The 21,225-nt window shown below is 39.1% G+C and overlaps 2 protein-coding genes across 18 annotated transcripts in view; one reads left to right on the top strand and one right to left on the bottom strand.

Moving 5' to 3' along the window:
- Nucleotides 1-544: 544 nt before the first annotated feature.
- On the top strand, nucleotides 545-19,422 carry LOC129732920 (uncharacterized). 11 transcript variants are annotated; one of them, XM_055694363.1, is made up of 5 exons: nucleotides 545-684; nucleotides 1,781-2,315; nucleotides 17,801-17,950; nucleotides 18,025-18,188; nucleotides 18,245-19,422. In XM_055694363.1, exons 2-5 carry the CDS (start codon nucleotides 1,889-1,891, stop codon nucleotides 19,337-19,339), a joined length of 1,836 nt encoding a protein of 611 aa, XP_055550338.1. In that variant the 5' UTR covers nucleotides 545-684; nucleotides 1,781-1,888; the 3' UTR covers nucleotides 19,340-19,422. The 11 variants fall into 11 exon arrangements, with proteins under 11 accessions (XP_055550338.1, XP_055550341.1, XP_055550342.1 ...); XM_055694366.1 differs by having other exon boundaries at nucleotides 552-684; nucleotides 1,786-2,315; XM_055694367.1 differs by having other exon boundaries at nucleotides 566-918; nucleotides 1,786-2,315.
- A 111-nt stretch (nucleotides 19,423-19,533) lies between these two features.
- The window catches only part of LOC129732918 (potassium voltage-gated channel protein Shaw-like), a 278,881-nt gene continuing 277,189 nt past the window's right edge, over nucleotides 19,534-21,225 (bottom strand). For 5 of the 7 annotated variants that reach the window (XM_055694356.1, XM_055694361.1, XM_055694357.1 and 2 more), the window contains one exon: nucleotides 19,534-20,794. In XM_055694356.1, coding sequence (XP_055550331.1) covers nucleotides 20,466-20,794 — 329 coding nt within the window. In that variant the 3' untranslated portion in view covers nucleotides 19,534-20,465. The remainder of the gene's footprint in view (nucleotides 20,795-21,225) is intronic. The other 2 variants (XR_008729387.1, XR_008729388.1) reach the window with 2 other exon arrangements.

Genomic DNA, 21,225 nt, shown 5'->3' with positions numbered 1-21,225 from the left:
GCTGCATACCACAGTTAAAAGTTTGATTGGTTTCCTATCAAAGCAAGTGAAAAATTTCTCCATCGTTTCGAAACTCAATTTGATTATTTTTCCTCATAAACCTAAAGTTTCTTCTCTCTAACCCAACAATAGTCTCGTTAGATTAAGCACTTGAGACTTATTTATATTTACTATTGGTGGCGAACCAGCCTGTGGCTGAAAGCCACCCTAATAAAGTTATAAAAAAAAGACTTATTTACGAGAAACAAAATTCTTAGTTACAAACTGTAACATAACGAGTTAGCGGAAGCCGTTCGAGTACGGCATGTTGTACGGTATAAAATAACCTCAAACTCATTCGGGCCAAAAGTAACGATAACCAGTGAGAAAGGTGGCTAACACACCTTACTATAGCCGACAATTTTTGTTTCGGGCCGCAATTTATTTCCCCCCACTGGCATCACTGCTGCCGTTTCTTACCTTTCCACTACAGCCTCCTACTGAAGTTCATTACCAGACCGCGCGCGTGGTCCTCGGCGCAAGTAAAGTTCGCCGCCTTGCAATGAGTATATCTTTGACTCTCCGCTCGTTCGGACGCACATTTCTTTCTGTGCGCACAGGAAAAAAAAAAAACAAAATAAACAACGCGAGTTGAAATTCGAGTGTTCACTTCAGCGGTTCGCGCGACGCGAGATTAAACCGATAGTAAGCTGTTGTTGATTTTATCGACTAACTTTAATCACCAACGAGTTGATAATAGTTTAATCACTTTGCCTGTGGTAGGCAGTCAGTGATCGAGAGGCTCAAAAGTGTGCTATTTGCACTTCGACAATGTCGTCGGTTTCCGGTTGCCTTAGTTCGCGTGGTCTACCATAAACGGAGAAGAAAGTGTGACTTCGATACTGAGTGGAGTTCGTTGATCAGTTCGAACCAGTTCCGGTGCGAGGCGATTGAAATTTTTGCACTTACAAATTGTACAGTAAATACGGTACAAATAACTTGTCAGAAGTGCCCGATTTTGGATGTTATCGGAGGGGAGGTTCTTGTGTGTGATGAAAAATAAGCCAACCGAAAGTAGCACGCAGAAGTTGTTGTTTTTTTGCTTATCTTGCGCGTTTCAGTTTGTTTTAGCTGTATGCCGTTGCCGTGCGTTGTCCAATTAGTTTGCTCTCGCAGTTAGATTTACACGCATGGGATTCTCGGCGTTGGTGAAAGTGATGTGTTATTATTGACAAATTGAATTAAAATATAATTGGTTCCCCGCTACTGATCAGACTAGCGGTCCTAGTGAGTTAACCAACAAAAGAAGAGAATGAACGGTGTTTCTGTGGAAAAACAAAAGAAAAGTAAGATAAAATAGAACATGTTCTACAATTTGACTTTGATATTGATGTATAATTCATGCACTATCAAATTGTTCCATTCTGCCTCAACGTTTCGTAAATTACCAGCGCATAAATTAGCCTTCGTAACCAAACCGTCGATTCCACTTTCACATATAGAACAAAATTGGGCCATGCATGCACCGTGTTTGTCGATTTCCTTTTGAACATCGCCAATATTGACCAGACTTGCTTTTTTATTCATTATTTTTATCATATATCACCCAGTAAATCGACCAGCTTCCGCTAGATTGGTTGTCGCGTTGTGGTAATTGTATTTTTCGTCCTTTCATTCATTTATGTTTTTTTTCGTTGTTGTGGTTGCACGCTTAAATGTGCAGTACAAATTTACTGTTTTAATGAAATAGAAATAGGAGTAAAGGTCAGGGTTTTTTTTCTAACAATTTCATCTCGCCCAGTGAAGGTGTGTAGTCAGCCGAACTCAACAATGGGATGAGTTCGAATTCGAAACATGCAAATGACAGATAACGGAACACTCGGGTGAGAGAAGAAAATTCGTGGAAAATATGCCAAAAGTGAAGGTACCTAGCAGTGAATCGAAACCATCGCCAGCGTCAGCCGCACTGGTGGCTCTGGTTACCATCGCTATCATGCGATCCTGTGCCGTGGCAGCGCCCTCATTAGCGGCCAAATCCTGGCCAGTGATGAAAAACTACGACATTTGGGGAGTTCCGCCCGAAGCGGAGCAAAAGCAGAATGCAGTGTCCACAGCGTTAACCTCGGCTAGATCGCCGCCATTCAACGTCGGTCGTCGGTCGACTTCATTATCCGGTTTGCAATCGTTGAAACTTGAACCTAATTTGCACAATGTTACCGAACTTCAGCGGGGTCAGAGTTTCGGGTTGGATACACTTTTACAGGACGATGGCTTCGAACGGGATGACGATAGCAGCTTCGATGGAGGCTATCAAAACAGCGGACGGAGGGCCAAGGGTAAGCATTTTATTACCGAATCCACTTATGCATCTATTAAATAGTTTAGATCTGGCGTTAAGCATGAGAGTTGCACTTAAAATAGAATTGTTAAATCAAATACAGCCGCGAGCTGAGTGTGACAATGTAGTTTGAGCTCTGTATAGATAAGTTTTGAATTTAGACAATGTTTCGAAGTAGATTGCAACCCACATTCGAAAGTTAGTGATTTCTCATCTCTGCATCCCAAAGCAGTGAGAAGCGAGCATTCCACGAACTATAATTTAGCAGCGTGAAAGTAATTTTCTTGTTTCTACTGGCAAGACGCGTTTAATCTTTTACTAGAACTGCATATTTTATGTGACAGATGCCATCCGTAGTAGCAAGCAAGTGGGTGGCTTCTCTGCCCGGATTGAGGCGTGAATCCGTTCAAATACGGTTTACATTAAAGGATTCCTGGCGACGCGTTAGCGGAACGTGCAGCCACGCCAGTGAGCAAACTTTGATTGAATTGGATTGCGGGAAGAAGCTTAGGAGTTGAAATTCAAGATCCGTTAAGTTTGTTGGAAATTGAAAATATAAGAGATTTTAATGACAAATGTATTAAAATTAACAGTAGATATCATATAAAAACGCTTTAGACTATATCAGAAAAAAAACAGAAAATTAGGAATAAAGAATTGAAACTCAGAAATCAGTGTTCAGTAATCAAAAATCAGGAAAAGCAATGAGTAATCATAAATCATGAAACAGAAAGTAGATATCAGAGATCTGAAGGGGTAAGTGGTTAAGTCGGACCAGACCCAGTGCTATTTTTCCAGGATCAGTTCGCCTAGTTCTACTGATTTTATTTCACTTAGAAGCTCGATATATTGTATCTTGCCTTGAACATTGAAGTTTTCTTGTTCATGTTCATTTTCTTGTTCATATGTATGAATCACTTAATCTCAAACTCAACATGCTGATTGTTTTTCACCAAAACTGCATTTTTATACAACCAAAGAAAACATTCTCCGATGTTAACGATATTTGATTACATTTTTTTCTAAAAATATACAATAACCCAATAATCTCCCAGATGGTCTCGAGCTCAGGAGAGACTGTTAGTGTCAGCAATATCGTAGCGCTAGCCCCGCAATTGTCTTGTACACTAAACAGTCGGCTGCGAAGTCTGTGTATGAATAAACAGAAGGTCAAGTCCCGAATCGGGATGTAGCACCAAGGCTTTGTTTTGTTTTTATACAATAACCCTAAAAACATTTAATATGTGGGTTCGTGCGTCATTTAATGTAGAATTCGGTGTAATACTTTTCCACTAGAGTTGTTCGTTTCTAGTTGCGAGCTGCATCTGAATTTTACTTGCACCGCGTAAGAAAGTGTATTTGGATTTTGGAATACTTAAAAATTAAAAAAAAAACAATGCGACGGTTTTATTTTGTAAGATATGTTCTCTTACTTCTATTTTGGATTTCTTCAGCTTTTGAATGTTTTTTTCTAGCTTCCACGCAAATTAAGGTAAAATTTTTTAAAGATGACACGGGTTCGAAACCATGAAACCAATTTTGACAACATTGGCATTTTGCAAATTTATTAGGAATGTAGTATTGTTACTTATGCTTACATGCTTTTTTTTATTTTTCGAGCTTTGGATGCATGGATGTTGCCAAATTTAAAATTTAATAGGAATATTCCCTCGTGCGTCTACGAAAACGATAATCGCGTTGTTACTACTTATATGTCCTTACGCCGGTTGCCGTAGTATGAATGATAATATTGATTGTGATTAACGGTTAAACAGACTATTGACAGACTACCCTATTGCCTGCACGAAAAACTCGGATTTTCCATCCATCAGTCTACGTGAAAATAACGTTTCGTTGTTACCCGTGTGTACGGCGCGAATAGTATTTACGAGATTGATAGCTTCCATATCGGTACGTCGTGTTGAAATCATATATAACTTGCTAGAGGCTAGCTATCCGGCAAACTTTGTCCCGCTCATTTATACTTTCTTCATCTTAACTCTGGCTATTAACGACAGTTTCACTTGTTTTTTTTTTACCGAATATTCGTGACTTCAGGTGTGTTTTTCGCGGTATCGTAGCGTTTTTTCTTTTAGGACAGACGAAGTTTATACGAGAGACGTCGCTACTTGATCTGTAAGGTAGAAAACTAAATGTCCGGTTGACCAAACCCCTAAAACTCCGCGTCGATACATCCCATGAGGTCGTCTTATCTACAGATAAATCAACAACGTGCAATAGTTTTCGGTATAGAGAGGATCACCTTACGAGGAGATGTCCGATTAAGTCCAGTATCTTTGCGTATGCCTATTATTGCGGTGTTACTTCATCAAACTGAAAAAGTTCGGAACACATTATGAATTTCGTGGCGGATGTAATGAAATTGTAGGCGCGACATTTAGTCTAAAAAACTTGACACTCGAAATTAGTGAATCGTTTACCAAAACGAACCCTGCTGTATACCCTGCCCTTTCTCCAAAATCCCAGTGATTTCTCGTGGAAGTGCAGAGGTGTTCTCGGCTTCCAATAAAGCGAGTATCACGTCAACATATTCCCATACAAACTCCTTCTTTGACCTGCATTCGGATGCGGCCGGCGCTGGTATTGCCTTACATGAAGAATAAGATCTCCAGTTTTTACACATTGAGGATGCATGTTGGTCCCGAGCTTCATCTGTTGGTTCTCTGTGTAATTACAGCTGATCTGGCAATAACGGAGTAGCAACCGCGGGCGGTCAATCATGCTCATGCTCATGCTCAATAACCCTAAAAACATTTAATAACCCCAGTTTCTTTGCACTAGAGGCAGCAAATAACTCATGCACTTTGAACACTTACAGTTAATGTAAGCTAAGGGATGAATACTAAAACAAAGATTAGCTCCTGACAAATGTTAGCTTTTCTTCGGTACAACATGTTTTGATGGTGCTTTTGTTGCCAGAACAAAAGAGAACTTGTATTTCTTAGAGTTTATGATTTATAAAACCATTTTCTGATAATTCAAACATAAATTCCGGCAGATGTGGAAGCACTGTTCGTGTGCGAATTTCTTCATTGCTTTTGTTCTTAAACAGTAACGACAATCGTGTATACAAATGCACATCTTACACACCTACTGAAATGACATCACTAGTATAAGTGTTTTTTGGAGCACGCGGAATAAAAATTGAAGAAACAATCATAGTTTCACCAGCATTCTTTCTCTCTTTTCTACTGACGAAGAGAACCAAGTGATGCCTACATCTTAAATGGATTGACGATCATGAAGCTTGCGCTTGAGTGACCGCACATTTCGTAGTTGCTTTTCCAGCTGTTAAGTTGTACACAGAACCACCGTAAGATGGCTAATTTGGGATTCATTTACTATCTTCAATGTACAACAGCTCAGTAGCTTCCAGTTTGTATAGAACGGCGCAGACTACGTTCTTATGGTCTGTTAAGAAAGAAAAGAAAAAAGTGCTACAATTGTTGTTACCAGTGATCTTACTTTAAGCTCAGAATCGTCCAAAACGCCTTCTGAAGGCCAGAAAAGGCCTAAAAAGAAAATGATCCCAAATTAAGCTCAGAATGGCCGAAATTGTCTTCCAAAGGACAAAAAAGAAAATGTTCCCAAATTAAGCTCAGAATGGCCCAAAACGCCTTCTAAAGGCCAGAAAAGCCCTATAAAGAATATGATCCCAAATTAAGCTCAGAATGGCCGAAATCGTCTTCTAAAGGCCAGAAAAGGCCAAAAAAGAAAATAATCCCAAATTAAGCTCAGAATCGCCAAAAACGCCTTCTAAAGGCCAGATAATGCCAAAATAGACAATGATCCCAAATTAAGCTCAGAATCGCCCAAAACGCCTTCTAAAGGCCAGAAAAGGCCTAAAAAGAAAATGATCCCAAATTAAGCTCAGAATGGCCGAAATTGTCTTCCAAAGGCCAAAAAAAAATGTTCCCAAATTAAGCTCAGAATGGCCCAAAACGCCTTCTAAAGGCCAGAAAAGCCCTATAAAGAATATGATCCCAAATTAAGCTCAGAATGGCCGAAATCGTCTTCTAAAGGCCAGAAAAGGCCAGAAAAGAAAATAATCCCAAATTAAGCTCAGAATCGCCAAAAACGCCTTCTAAAGGCCAGATAATGCCAAAATAGACAATGATCCCAAATTAAGCTCAGAATCGCCCAAAACGCCTTCTAAAGGCCAGAAAAGGCCTAAAAAGAAAATGATCCCAAATTAAGCTCAGAATGGCCGAAATCGTCTTCTAAAGGCCAGAAAAGGCCAAAAAACAAAATGATCCCAAATTAAGCTCAGAATGGCCGAAATCGTCTTCTAAAGGCCAGAAAAGGCCAAAATAGACAATGATCCCAAATTAAGCTCAGAATCGCCCAAAACGCCTTCTAAAGGCCAGAAAAGGCCTAAAAAGAAAATGATCCCAAATTAAGCTCAGAATGGCCGAAATCGTCTTCTAAAGGCCACAAAAGGCCAAAAAAGAAAATGATCCCAAATTGAGCTCAGAATCGCCAAAAAACGCATTCTAAAGGCCAAAAAAAAAAAAGAAAATGATCCCACATTAAGCTCAGAATCGCCAAAATCGTCTACTAAAGGCCAGAAAAGGCCAAAATAGACAATGATCCCAAATTAAGCTCAGAATCGCCCAAAACGCCTTCTAAAGGCCAGAAAAGGCCTAAAAAGAAAATGATCCCAAATTAAGCTCAGAATGGCCGAAATCGTCTTCCAAAGGCCAAAAAAGAAAATGATCCCAAATTAAGCTCAGAATGGCCGAAATCGTCTTCTAAAGGCCAAAAAAGGCCAAAATAGACAATGATCCCAAATTAAGCTCAGAATCGCCCAAAACGCCTTCTAAAGGCCAGAAAAGGCCTAAAAAGAAAATGATCTCAAATTAAGCTCAGAATGGCCGTAATCGTCTTCTAAAGGCCAGAAAAGGCCTAAAAAGAAAATGATCCCACATTAAGCTCAGAATCGCCAAAAACGCCTTCTAAAGGCCAGAAAAGGCCAAAATTGACAATGATCCCAAATTAAGCTCAGAATCGCCCAAAACGCCTTCTAAAGGCCAGAAAAGGCCTAAAAAGAAAATGATCCCAAATAAGCTCAGAATGGCCGAAATCGTCTTCTAAAGGCCAGAAAAGGCCTAAGAAGAAAATGATCCCAAATTAAGCTCAGAATGGCCGAAATCGTCTTCTAAAGGCCAGAAAAGGCCTAAAGAGAAAATGATCCCAAATTAAGCTCAGAATCGCCCAAAACGCCTTATAAAGGCCAGAAAAGGCCTAAGCAGAAAATGATCCCAAATTAAGCCAGAATGGCCGAAATCGTCTTCTAAAGGCCAAAAAAAGGCCAAAATAGACAACGATCCCAAATAAGCTCAGAATCGCCTAAAACGCCTTCTAATGGCCTGAAAAGAAAATGATCCCAAATTGAGCTCAGAATGGCCGAAATCGTCTTCCAAAGGCCAAAAAAGAAAATGATCCCAAATTAAGCTCAGAATGGCCGAAATCGTCTTCTAAAGGCCAGAAAAGGCCAAAATAGACAACGATCCCAAATTAAGCTCAGAATCGCCAAAAACGCCTTCTAAAGGCCAGAAAAGGCCTAAAAAGAAAATGATCCCAAATTAAGCCAGAATGGCCGAAATCGTCTTCTAAAGGCCAGAAAAGGCCTAAGAAGAAAATGATCCCAAATTAAGCTCAGAATCGCCAAAAACGCCTTTTAAAGGCCAGAAAAAAAAACAAAAAAGAAAATGATCCCAAATTAAGCTCAGAATGGCCGAAATCGTCTTCTAAAGTCCAAAATAGACAATTATCCCAAATTAAGCCCACAATCGCCCAAAACGCCTATAAAGGCCAGAAAAGGCTTAAAGAGAAAATGATCCCAAATTAAGCTCAGAATCACCAAAAACGCCTTTTAAAGGCCAGAAAAGGCTCAAAAAGAAAATGATCCCAAATTAAGCTCAAAATGGCCGAAATCGTCTTCGAAAGGCCAGAAAAGGCCTAAAAAGAAAATGATCCCAAATTAAGCTAAAAATGGCCGAAATCGTCTTCTTAAGGCCAGAAAAGGCCAAAATAGACAATGATCCAAAATTAAGCTCAGAATCGCCTAAAACGCCTTCTAAAGGTCAGAAAAGGCCTTAAAAGAAAATGATCCCAAATTAAGCTCAGAATGGCCGAAAACGTCTTCTAAAGGCCAGAAAAGGCCAAAATAGACAATGATCCCAAATTAAGCTCAGAATCGCCCAAAACGCCTGGCTATGCTTTCTCTTCTGGTCTTCCCTCTTTGACGGAGATCGACAGGCCCAGGACGATACCGGAGTGACCGTGCCGAGAGGGGTAAGTCCTCCTTTACGGTGATGTCTCTAAGCCAGAGGACGATCGCTGGTCCTTTACGGGTTAGACGTAGCGGGCATCTAGGGCTCGCTAGGCCGGTCGTGTGCTGGTTTAACCGTACTGAACGGTCGAATTTAAACCAAGAGCAAAAGGTCCTGTGAGGGTAGTAATAACGAGATCATTACTCCAACTATCTTGCGAACTGCGTTTCCACATTCAGGATTCATTCTGTTACCTGAGTAAACTCTGCTGCCACTCACAACTAGCACAGCACTTTTCAATTTACAACCCAGCTACCAAGAACCTTATTCGCGCTATTTTATTTTACAATGGCTGCGCCATATTTCGCGCTTAGATTATTATGACACCCATCCGTATAACAGTTTTCCTCCCCCTCAACCTTGCTGTCATACTGGAGAGGAGTTGGCTCTTTTACCACCCACTTATACCCACTGTGTATCATATATTTTGTGTTTTTTTTTTTGAATATTAATTTGACTAATCCTACTAACCTACTTTTACAATTAATATTAACATTCAATCACATTTTACTAACCCTACTTATGATAACCCTTAAATATTAACGTGAAAGTATGACTAAACATTTGAGCACAAATAAAAACCATACAGGATTCTGTAACCGACGGTTACAAAATTGAAAAGATTGAGGGGAGGACAATTGATAAAAACTAACAGATAAAATTCGACCATTTATTATAAAAGATGGCGAATCGGCAAAACACTTTAAAATAACTGAAACCAGTGACAAAGAAAAAAACAAAAAATAAATTTATTATGAGAAATGAGAAATGTGAAAGAAGAAATGAAAGATGAGATATGATAAAGGAGGATATCCATTCGGCATAATCTTGAAATACGCAAAAAAAAACATTCACCAGTTTTGTCGCACATTTGTTTGACTTAGAAAACTGAGTATTTACCGAGGTGGAAAAAATTTCTGAAGTCAAAAGTTATTTTATAATCGGCCGTATGTACAATGTCAGACAAAATAATCAGACTACTATTCAGGCGAAAACTCAAACTTGCAAAACTTTGCGAATTAATACCCGAACTCACTGTTTTCATCAATCGATAACCTTTTGAATATATGTCTCTTTCGAAGAATTAAAACATATCCGCAGTTGAAAAACCCTAATTTATCTAAATGTGCTCTATAAGCGTACTTAAGTACAAAAATGACGCGTCAAAAATTTAGACCAGTTCAAAATTCATGTCGAGAGAAAGCTTTATTCACCTTTCTGTGCTATTATTTCGTCGTATAACTTTTGTTTTGAATGATTTCCTGCACCATGTTTGGTATAGAATCAACCAGCATTTGATAAGTGCTGACAGGAATCCCAGGTCGCTTGGCTTTTTTCATTTTTTTTTGTTTTTTTTTTAGACCAGAGCTTAGATCTATTGTGAAATTGCCCAGGTGTTGTTAGTACTGCGCACTTTATTTTATTAGCAGTAACACTATTGAAGTTAGTGATACGCTTATCATTCATATCCGTGCTTGTGTGTAAGTTTTACCTTTCCGTTTCAAGCTTACTGCTCTACTATTCCGAGCCTCTGTCCATCCTAACAATATCGCCTAGTTACAATTCCCTGGAGAGAACTTTCACATGTTATTCACACCAGTTTTATTATAATAGGGACTTATTTTTGTTAGGAGGAGAGTCAGTACCCCTGCTGTAGAATCCAGATTGAAGGAAGGGTACGTGGTGGGGAGCCTGAAAAAAAATCATGCTTGAAGTCCTTTAACAACCAAATGGCCTGATTCTACTAAGATTCGAACCCACGACCACCCGCTTACCAAAACGGACTCTGTAACCTTGCGGCTACGGTGCTCCCCGGCTTTTTTCATAGTTTTGCTTGTTTTTTGTATTTTTTCGTATGATCCGACTTTATTATGATCTGCCACAGATTCTTGATGGGGTTTAGGTCCGGTGACAACTTTAAGACGTCGACGACGTAAACGGTGCGTTTGAGGTCGCTATCGTGCACGAATTGCCATTTTAATTACCTTCCCCACTCCGCGTAGAATAACGTCTTTTAATACCTATCTGAGCGTGAAGATACAGGTCCAATATCTTGTCGATCCAGTACAAGGGACCTACTCCTTTAATTTTGCCTACTCCGAGGTTAGAGATAGATTCCATTGTGCTCTCAGGGAGATGTTTGATTAGTATATTAAAGATTCCATCGTCACCAGGTGCTTTTATATTTTTGAAATTCTTAATAATTGATTTAATTATTTAAATTGATTCAATTATTTCTGCAGGTAAAAAACTCTGGGAAGAAATTAAATCAAATTGACGTGTGACTTCATTTTCAATTGGTCTCACAAAATTCAAATTTGAGTTATGAACACTCTCAAACTGCTGAGCAAGTCTTTGAGCCTTCTGTTCATTGGATACAAGAAAACGTTCACCATCTTTCAAAACTGGAATAGGCTTTGAAGGTTTCTTAAGAATCTTCGACAGCTTCCAAAATGGTTTTGAATATGGTTTCAATTTTTCAACTTTAGTCTCAAAATTTTGATTTCTCAGAAGAGTAAATTTATGTTTAATCTCTTTCTGTAAATCTTTATAAATAGTTTTAAAAACAGGGTCACGAGAACGTTGATATTGACGTCTGCGGACATTTTTCAAACGAATTAGAAGTTGAAGATTTTCGTCAATTATTGATGAATCAAATTTCACTTGAGCCTTTGGAACAGAATAATTCCTGGCATCAACAATTACACATTTTAATGCTTCCAAAGCGGAATTAATATTCACTTCGTTTTGCAAATCAAGCTCATTATTGAAATTTCTCTCAATATGAGTTTTGTATCTTTCCCAATTAGCCTTGCTATAATTAAAAACAGAGCTCATAGGGTTTAAAACTGATTCATGTGATAAAGAAAAAGTTATTTGAAGATGGTCAGAATCAAAGTCAGCATGTGTGATCTAATCACTACATACATGACTTTGATCTGTCAGCACCAAACCAATTGTTGAAGGGTTTCTTACAGAAGAAAAGCATGTAGAGTCCTACAAAGGAGGCAAAATAGAGACAAAATAGAATAGTATCCTGAAGAACAATCATTGAATAAAATTTTGCCATTGGAATTACTTTGAGAATTATTCCATGAGCGATGTTTAGCGTTTAAATCGCCGATTATGAAAAATTTCGAACGATTTCTGGTGAGTTTTTGTAAATCACCTTTAAAATAATTTTTGAGCTCGCGTTTGCATTGAAATGGTAAATATGCTGCGGCAATGAATAAAATCCCAAGTTCAGTTTGAACTTCAATTCCCAAAGTTTCAATAACTTTCGTCCCAAGATGGGGAAGAGCACGATGTTTGATTCGGCGATGAATAACAATTGCAACTCCACCGCCGGAACCCTGAACCCTATCTTATCTATGAACCACGTAATTGGGATCATATTTTAATTTGATGTTAGGTTTCAAAAATGTTTCAGTAATAATTGCAATATTTACTGTTAAAAATTAAAAAGCTCATTCTCATTGGCCTTCAATGAGCGAGCATTCCAATTTAATATTTTAATTGTTTTATTTAAAATCATTGCTAAATTTTAAATTAGAAACAATTTTAATAGTAAAATTTGTGCCTATTTGAATGGCTTCAAACATTGATTTTGCCTGCAACATGGCGTTCATAAGATCGAACATTGCCTGTTGCAAAAAAGAAAGTTCACCTGCCGTAATAGGCCCCAGGCAGTTGACATTAGAAAAAATATTTTCGGTAGCAATATTAGCTGGGGTAATAGGTGTACAATTATTTTCTAGCGTGTTTTGCTTACCCATATTAGCGGTCATTTTCGAACTACCAACATTAGGCGGTAGAATGTTCGAACTACCTGTAACCTGTGCATATGTTAAACGGGTATGCAAAGGAGTAGGTAAACTATGCGTCACTGGTACGCTTGGAGAATTTTGTTTTGAAGTTGGTTTTAATTGAGAAATTGAATTTTGTTTACCTTGCCTTGCCTTAACAATTGCTAAACGGACTGGGCATTGATAAAAATTTGACATATGGTTGCCGTTACAATTCGCACAGCGAAAATTTTTACTCTCTTTCACAGGACATGTGTCCTTTTTGTGAGAAGAGTCTCCACAATTAAGACATTTTTGGTCCATGTTACAGAATTTGGAACCATGGCCACAACGTTGGCAAGTACGGCATTGGGTGATATGCTTTTCACCTCCGCCATACTTCCTATAAATTTCCCACTTTACACGCACATTATACAAAGCATGTGCTTTTTCAAAAAATTTTAAGTTGTTAACCTCATTGCGGTTAAAATGAATTAAATAATTAACAAAGGAAATTCCAGTTCTCTGACTGTTTTCGCCTCGTGATTTTTGTTTCATTAGAATTACTTGGGTAGGGGCTATGCCAAGTAATTCTGTTAAAGTAAGTTTGATCTCATCAACGGTTTGATCGTTGGTGAGACCTTTCAAGACAACCTTGAACGGCTTGGCGTTCTTGGTGTCGTATGTAAAAAATTTGTACATCTTGTCAGTTAAATACTGAACAAGACGATCACGACCCTTTACTGAGTCGGCTAATAAGCGGCATTCACCTCTACGGCCAATTTGATAGGTAACTTTAACGTCAGAAACAAACGTTGAAAGTTCCTTTTTGAATATATTAAATTCAGAAGAAATAGTTACCACAATAGGTGGAACTTTCTCCTTTTTTAAAGATTTTATATTTTGAATAGTTTCATTATTAATAACTTCCATTTCACCAGCTTCTTGCTCAGGCAAAATATCAAAAGGATTGTCACTACAGACACTCGATGTGTCAGAAAGAGATGCCTCTCTTTTCCTCCCCGCAGCGATGCGAGGTTTCTTTTTCCGTCCAGCCATTTCAGGTGATACGAAAAAAGTTAAAACAAATGTTCAATTCAAAAGTAGGTAGTCTTGAGAAAGACTGATGGGAAATAACTTTCAGGTAGTCTTTAAAAGACACACTGACAAAACACAAACTTTGAAGCTATAGGCAGTCAAAGACCAGTCCACAAGCAACCGAAAAAACGACTGATCTGTAGGACAGTTCAAGACGCACTGGGAATCCATGCTCCACAAGTCGTCTCTGGATTATTCGGGAACTCACAGACAAGTTCTTTGAAGACTTGAAAGGATCTTCGTTAGAAATACGTTCGATTTGAGCATCATCCTACACGCAAAAGTTGGACTGTGCGTAACCACATCAATATTGCGTCTATTTAGAGCATCTTCTGTACTGTTTCAGAACCAGTACAACGAATGTGTGTTGTTCATAACGCATTTAGAGCTCTAGAGCGAACGTTCAATGTATTGGACGGCTCAAAATCAAAACACTGTTGAAGTATTAACCGTTGCTAGTATTGCCAGAGCTGCCAGATTTTATTTGGAAAAATCTGTATGCACTCATGAAAAAATCTGTATTTTATTCGTGTGCCTACAAGTTCTTGAGGTTGTTGTAGTTGGGCTTGGAATCCAACCTTAAACATCGCCCGAAACCGTTAAAACTCAGGTCTATAACCGTGTTTTTTTCCTATGTACCATCGAATCAGATATTTTTCCCGCTTAGCCAAATGTCGGATGTCCAGGAGAAATCAAAGAAAAGCAAGTTCCGCTTAGTTTAATGCTGGACGCCCAGCAGAAGTCGAACAGAATTAATAAAAGAGTAAAAGAAAAGTGTTGGTCGTCGGTCGTCAACGCAAATACAATATAATTACAATCAGGCCCGAATATTACACGTTTTACGAAGATACAGATTTTGAAGTCTGCTCGCACCTATACAAATCCCCATTCGGAACTTTTTGAGAAAACCGAATCGGCCAGTTTGGCGGTTATGCGGGAAACTTATTCGAAAAACTGATGTTCGGATGAAATGTTCGTGAGGCGGAGCTACCAGTGCTTTAGTACGAACATTTTTTGAAACATCACAGTTTGACACCGAAACTTAAAAAAATTCGATTGCTGAAATTCTGTACAAATCTGTATTAAAAATCAAATTCTGTATGAATTCTGTATTCTGCCAACTAGCCGGTGCACAAGATTGTTAACAAGTACGCTATTTTGTTTTGTTTTTAATCATTTTTTTCTCATGTTTTCTGTATCTAGCTTTTTCGAAGCCACTGATGAGGGGACTTTCTTGTGGTGTGGGAATATTATGGCAACATTTAGAAGGCAACCTCGAGCTTACATATGTGTGACCTCAACTTAAAGCTGGTATCCCACATGGATTGTCAAAATTAGTACCGTAGCATATACAGTGATACCTTTTTTCAAACTTCTCCCCCCCCCCCTTTCCCTTAGTGATAAATTCATTTATTATACAAATAAAACAACAAAACAAAATAATATTTTTGAAGTAGAATACTTCTCTCAGGAAGTTCGGCTACATAGGGATGTGAAATGAAAATCAAAAACTGAAAAAAGCGAGAAATATGTCCAATTTCAAATGCTAATAAATCGGTTAGTTTTCGATGGATTTCCTTCGTTTTTGCAGCAATCCATTAGAAAATCTTCTAAGATTCCCACCAAATGCATGAAATTGCAATTTTATCATTCGAACTATTGTACTATTGAAAATTCTTGAGCCTTGTCAAAACACAAAATTCGACCTCTGATTGGTCGTTATACCGCGCTTTCCCAAGCACGGTCGGCAGAGTTATGGACCTAGTAAATTGGGAATGCATCATTTTGGCCTATATAAGAGCTTCATCAGATAATAAACAAACATTTCAACGGATATTAAATTGAACAACTGAAATTTGAAGAATACAAATGATTATTTGAAGAGTTAATATTTTCTCGTTTTGCGCTATAATCCAAAGTTAATTATCTTCATCTACATGCATACTCTGACTATTATTACGTGTTTGCGTCGCTTAGTGTTTGGCTACGGTCATGCAGAACGCAAATAACGGCGCGATGCGATTCGGCAAGACGAAATGTGTTGAAATGTATAGCTCTACTTCGCCTTAAAAAGAGCTGTACTTTTCACCACGGCAAGGCGAATCGCATCGCACCGGCATTCGCGTTCTGCATAACCGTAGCCTTTGTTCCGTTCCCGTTTAATGATGTCGTGTTAAATGTGCATATTAAAATTCGGCAGCACTTCAACTTCTCATTTGCACAAAATTTAAAAATATTCAATGAACTTCATTCAAAATATGAAACAAAAAGAAATTACAATACTGCCAATGAACGGTCAACGTTTATTTACTAGAAAAACCTAAATTAATCCACCTAGCGGTCAGACTCAGCCTTTCTCATTCAAACTTATTATTTGTAAAATTAGATTTACATGAATGCTTATATCCAGGTTCATTTAGCAGACAGTATGTGAAGTAAAGAGAGCGAAAAATAAGCGAACTGGAAATATGATACAGATTTGGAAAAATATACCGCATCCCGACGGGACTTGAACCCGCAATATCCCTGTCTCCGGCATGGCGTTTTGACCAATTAAACTACGGGGGACGGTGGTACTGTTCCACAATAAAATATGAAATTTGACGTAATGTTAGTGCTTAAGAAATAGTGAAATAAAAGAAATGACTCTTAATTTCGAACAATTCAATCACGAGCGATACCGGGAACGTTCAAATAGTACGATACCACATTTAAATCATGTTGAGGCCATATATATTGATCAAAGCAGGTATCGTTTTGAATAGGTATAGTTTGAACCACATATCAAATTGTTATGAAGTTTGTTATTTGTAAGTTTGAGAGATGACTCGTTTGTATGACACTAGTTATATTCAAAAAGTCGTGTAATCTTTGAGAAAATAGACTTTCGTTGTTTTAACAATTTAATACATAACGGTTGCTTAAGTTCAATTATAATCAAATGAAATGGGAACGTATAGGGCAGCCAAACTTTGAAACCACGTGTTCAACCATAATTCATCAGTTAACCCTTAACTAGCCCGTTCATCTTATATCAATATTGTTAAAATCGGTTGTGTAGTTTCTAAGATAATGAAGTTTCGTGATTTTCACATTTCGATACATTACAGACGAAGTTACAGTCCGATTACAGCAAAATTCAATAGGGTGTTACGAGGCAGCTAGATCTTTCATTTGATATTAATTTTGTGGAAATCAGGTCAACCATCTCTGAGAAAAGTAAGTGAGTTTATGTAGTCTTTGGAATATGTTTTTTTTTTTCATACCTGGATTCCACATTTTTAAACATAACAGGCAAAGTAATAGTCAGATTACAAAAAAAATCAATAGGGTTTTATGGGGCAGCAAGACCTTCCATATGACACTGATTTTATGAAAATCGGTCCAGCCATCTCTGAGAAACATGAGTGAGATTAAATAGTCTCCAGAACACGTTTATTGCCATAAATTCTGAACCACAGGTCCAATCATCATAAAATTCAAAAGTTAAGGGTTTTTTAGGTAGTCCGTTCTTTGAAAATTATTTTTTTTTCAAATCGGTTGAGTAGTTTCTGAGATATTGATGTTTCGTGATTTTCACATTTTGATACATAACCTCGAAACTACGAATCCGATTACAATAAAATTCAATAAGGTCACTCTTATGGGGCAACTAGACCTTTTATTTGCAATTAATTTCATTGAAATCGGTCCAGCTATCTCTGAGAAAATCGAGTGAGGTTGGGAGAGCGTTACATACACACACACATACACACACACACACATACACACACACATACAGAAAATGCTCAGCTCGTCGAACTGAGTCGAGTGATATACGACATCCGGCCCTTTTGAGCACTTTTATACCTTTAGTTTTTTCAGTGATTGCTAGACCTTTCTTTGACACGCAAGCAGCCGGGTTATCTTTCTTGTAAAAGTATTCTACTTCAACCTTGCGGTCGTGGCTTTGCATACAACTTTCCTGTGATTTTTTTGCTTGTAAATCTGATTTTCTGTGATTCGATTATCAAGGATGAAAAAAATATTCATACTCCGGAAAATTGAGTCCGACCTGTAATCATGAATGTATTACGTGAATAAAATTTAATGATTCATGATCAATGATTATTGAATATAGAAAACTATAATCCGCCATCACTATTCATCATCGCTAGTGTTGAACGATTTCTTTGATGTTTTTCCTACCAATCAGAATGATCTGAATAACTAAAAGCATTTTTTACTCTAATTAAAATTCGCAGTGCTCAACTTTTTCCCAGTTCCGGTGGACGATGAATGTCTCTCGGATGATGGGCTGCGCACCGGTCAGTGCATGAACGTTTACGAGTGCCGCATCCAGGGTGGCGCATCCCGAGGCGAGTGTGCGCTTGGTTTCGGCGTGTGTTGTATATGTAAGTCCCTACTCTCAGGTTCTAATTTAAGCTATGGCCAAATTGTTATTCATTGTTATTCGATTCGTTCACAGTTACGGCCACCTGCGATCAGGAGATGGCAAACAACATCACCTACTTTGTTTCGCCAAGCTTTCCGGCGCTGGTCTCCCAGGACACGATGGCATGCAAGCTGAAAGTCAAACTGATTAACTCGGAGATTACCCAGCTGAAGTTCGATTTCATTCACTTTGCATTGGTAATGCAATTTTATGGTTTTAATGGATTTAATAATTTAATTGAACTGGTTTTTAGGGTCAACCCAATCGGCGGACGGGAATCTGTGACGGCGATGTGCTGCGGCTGGTCGGGGGAGTTTTTACGTTTGATTTGTGCGGTCAGAATAGTGGTCAGCATTTGTACTACGATGTGAGTTCGAAATCTCGAGCCAACAACGAAGTCGAGCTGGAGATGAAATTCTCGCCACGGTCCTTCACGCAGCGACTTTGGGAGATCAAAGTGACGCAGATCCCGTTCAGCCAAAGGGCACCGAGTGGGTGTATGCAGTACTTTACCGGAACGGAGGGTGTAATACAGACGTTCAATTTTGCCGAAAACGGACGACATTTGGCGAACCAAAATTACAGGGCGTGCATCCGGCAGGAGAAAGGAATGTGTTCGGTCGCGTACGAGCCGTGCGATGATCAGTCTTTTCGCATTGGAAACCCGAGAGCTGACAGTTCGGGTAGTTTCTCGACGCCGTTTGGTAGTGGCACTCCGGGTGGTGTTGGCAGCACTGGGGGTTTGGGTGGATTACCCGGATCCGGTGGTACGGGTACATTTACGGATCCTGGGATTGCGAGTGATCCTTTAGCGCCGGCAGCAGATATTCCAGCCGCTCCGCCAGAAGTTGAGGCACCTGCAGCGGATGAACCAGCTGTTGAAGAACCTGCCGCTGATGAACCAGCTGCTGAGGATCCACCTGCCGATGATCCACCCGCCAATGACCCAGAGGCGGAGGAAGGTTCCGGAGGCGGTGGAGGAGGGTTCTTCAGTGGTTTCTTTCCTTCGTTTTTCTCGCGAAGTATCTTTGACTCGTACCGAGATTTCGAAGGATCCAGCCGACAGGGACGTTATTCGAGGCAGTTCTTTTCGACCTGCAGGGATCGGATAACGCTACCGTGCATCGTGGAAGATTTCATCGGTATCGGTATGGGTGATCTGCCCAGTTGCATTCCGGTGCATTGTGGAAATTCACTGTGCCCAGGTGGGGCAACGCCTTGCCGGGTGGAAACTTCGGTTACCCCCTTTGGGCTGGGAGTACACTTTGGTGAAGGTTTAGATAAAGGAAGTCCGGAGGATAACATTGGAGCGTGTTTGCGGTATAGTCAGATCCCGTGCGCGGGGTAAATGGAATTGTTTTCGGTCGTTTGTCGACCGTGTATGCATGCGAACTTTTATTTATTTGCAGTGAGTGTTAGTCATTAAATTAATTTTTACGGTTACAGTTGTAAGTCATTATTCATCCGAATGCCACATTAAACTTTTCACGCTTTAAGGCACGTTCGGAATTACTGTGCTGTTTAGAAAGTAAACGAATGCTCTTCAATAGATAATTATTTTATTGATAAGTAAAAATACTGAACAAAACGAATGCTCAACTGCTCAGCGACATGATTGTGGCACAACTATACAAGATAAAGATTGATAGTCGGTTGCTGTTGTGGTTGTTGTTGTTTTTTGCGAGTAAAGCGCAGCAGATCAAAACACCATTGAAACAGTTTGGCTTAACAATGTCGACCTTACTTACGTCTAAGCACATTTAAAATTATTTGCCATTAGTCATAGTAAAATTGAAATTTGTTATTTATTTGTTGTCCTCGCTGGTGGTGTATGATTATTTCCTTTTGTTCCAGTTGCGAATAATGCAAAGATCAGCGTCGTCTTCATTTTCTTTTCTTCCTGTTACCGATTACTCTACTTGTATCACATTAAATGCTTCTTTTCTGTTGAATCGACTTCTAAAAATAGTTCGTGATTAATATACAAAACTTAATGCTCAGCCAATTTTTTTGTTGTAAAGTGTGCATGAAAAGGGAAAACTCTGCTGGTGACTTTTACCCACATAACTTACTTACTGTCTAGGAAACTTCTTAACCCGTAGCAGTGAACTGTTCTCTTCCGAAAGGAGTATGTGATGTGGAAACCTGGCGGCCACGAAATAATCATTTGTAATCATCGTTGGGCCAATCGCTGTGTCGAATAAAATACTGTCTAATTGAGCTGTCATAAGAATGAAGAGTGCGAATGTACAATGATCAATTTTTTTTAGTTTTGTTTCTTGTTTTTGCCAGCGTAATGCAGAAGTGATCGAATGAACTAATTTAGCCTTTTTTGTCCTATTCACTTACCTACTTTCTATATCTATTAGCATGAAGTATTGATAATTTTCGCTTTTTTTGTATTTACAGAAAGCTAACTAGAGAGGCGTCAATATACACAACTGAGCTTCATGAAAAGTTACTAAATATTCGGTTCATTTGGTGTTATTGGCGTTTCCGGTAGCTGCACTAACAGAGTTACCGGTTGCGTTTCCGTTGACGCTGACGGTGTGGTTGTTATTTGTGGTGCTACTGTTGTTGTTGTTGTTATTATTATTGTTGCTGGAGCTGTTAATGTTTAGGTTCAGCTTGACGGCGGCATCACGGGGAATGAGAACCTGCTGGCCGACGCTGACATTTCCACTGTTGGAGGAAATCGTCGGAGGCCGAACTTCGAACGTTGGTTTGCACATGGCCAGTGCCGGGTTGCTGTGCAGACCGACATTCCTGGGGCACATGGCCACAATGCTGGCACCGATAGGACCTGTGGGGGTGAGGAAAAAAAAACCGATGTTAGTTTTGTCGGCTGCCGCTGCAGACGGGCGCGGTACAATGATACACATTCAGGAGAATTACGAATCAACTGCAAACGTTACACCATCGAGGATGTAGAGACCATGCTTGGTGCACTCGGCTACGATACTGGGGGTTAGGTGCGGGGGCTAATCTACCAAGTTGAATGATTCGCAGGTTTGGTGGTAGATTTTTTCGAGCAACGGTTACGATTTATAGTGGATTAATGCTTGGTTGGAATGATACTTTTTCTATAGAATATAACTTCTCAGATGAATGCTAATTGGATGACAGATTTTTATTTGTGCTTTTAAGCTTCAACATCAATGAATGAAATTTAAGGTCAGGTACAAACATGGGATCAATTTTTTAGAATATGTTTGTAGAGTTGTTGAATTTAGT

The sequence above is a fragment of the Wyeomyia smithii genome, chromosome 3 (genome assembly GCF_029784165.1).
Source record: "Wyeomyia smithii strain HCP4-BCI-WySm-NY-G18 chromosome 3, ASM2978416v1, whole genome shotgun sequence".
NCBI classification, from domain to species: Eukaryota; Metazoa; Arthropoda; class Insecta; order Diptera; family Culicidae; genus Wyeomyia; species Wyeomyia smithii.
Note: the sequence above shows the minus strand (reverse complement) of the source record. Positions and strands in the feature narration are given on the sequence as shown.

What these genes read in the sequence shown, in the direction of transcription:
- LOC129732920 (XM_055694363.1), top strand. Translation starts at nt 1,889, where the DNA reads ATGCCAAAAGTGAAGGTACCTAGCAGTGAATCGAAACCATCGCCAGCG. An exon ending in CAGCGGACGGAGGGCCAAGG is followed by an intron (nt 2,316 to 17,800) that starts GTAAGCATTTTA and finishes TAAAATTCGCAG; the next exon opens with TGCTCAACTTTTTCCCAGTT. An exon ending in ATTTCATTCACTTTGCATTG is followed by an intron (nt 18,189 to 18,244) that starts GTAATGCAATTT and finishes ACTGGTTTTTAG; the next exon opens with GGTCAACCCAATCGGCGGAC.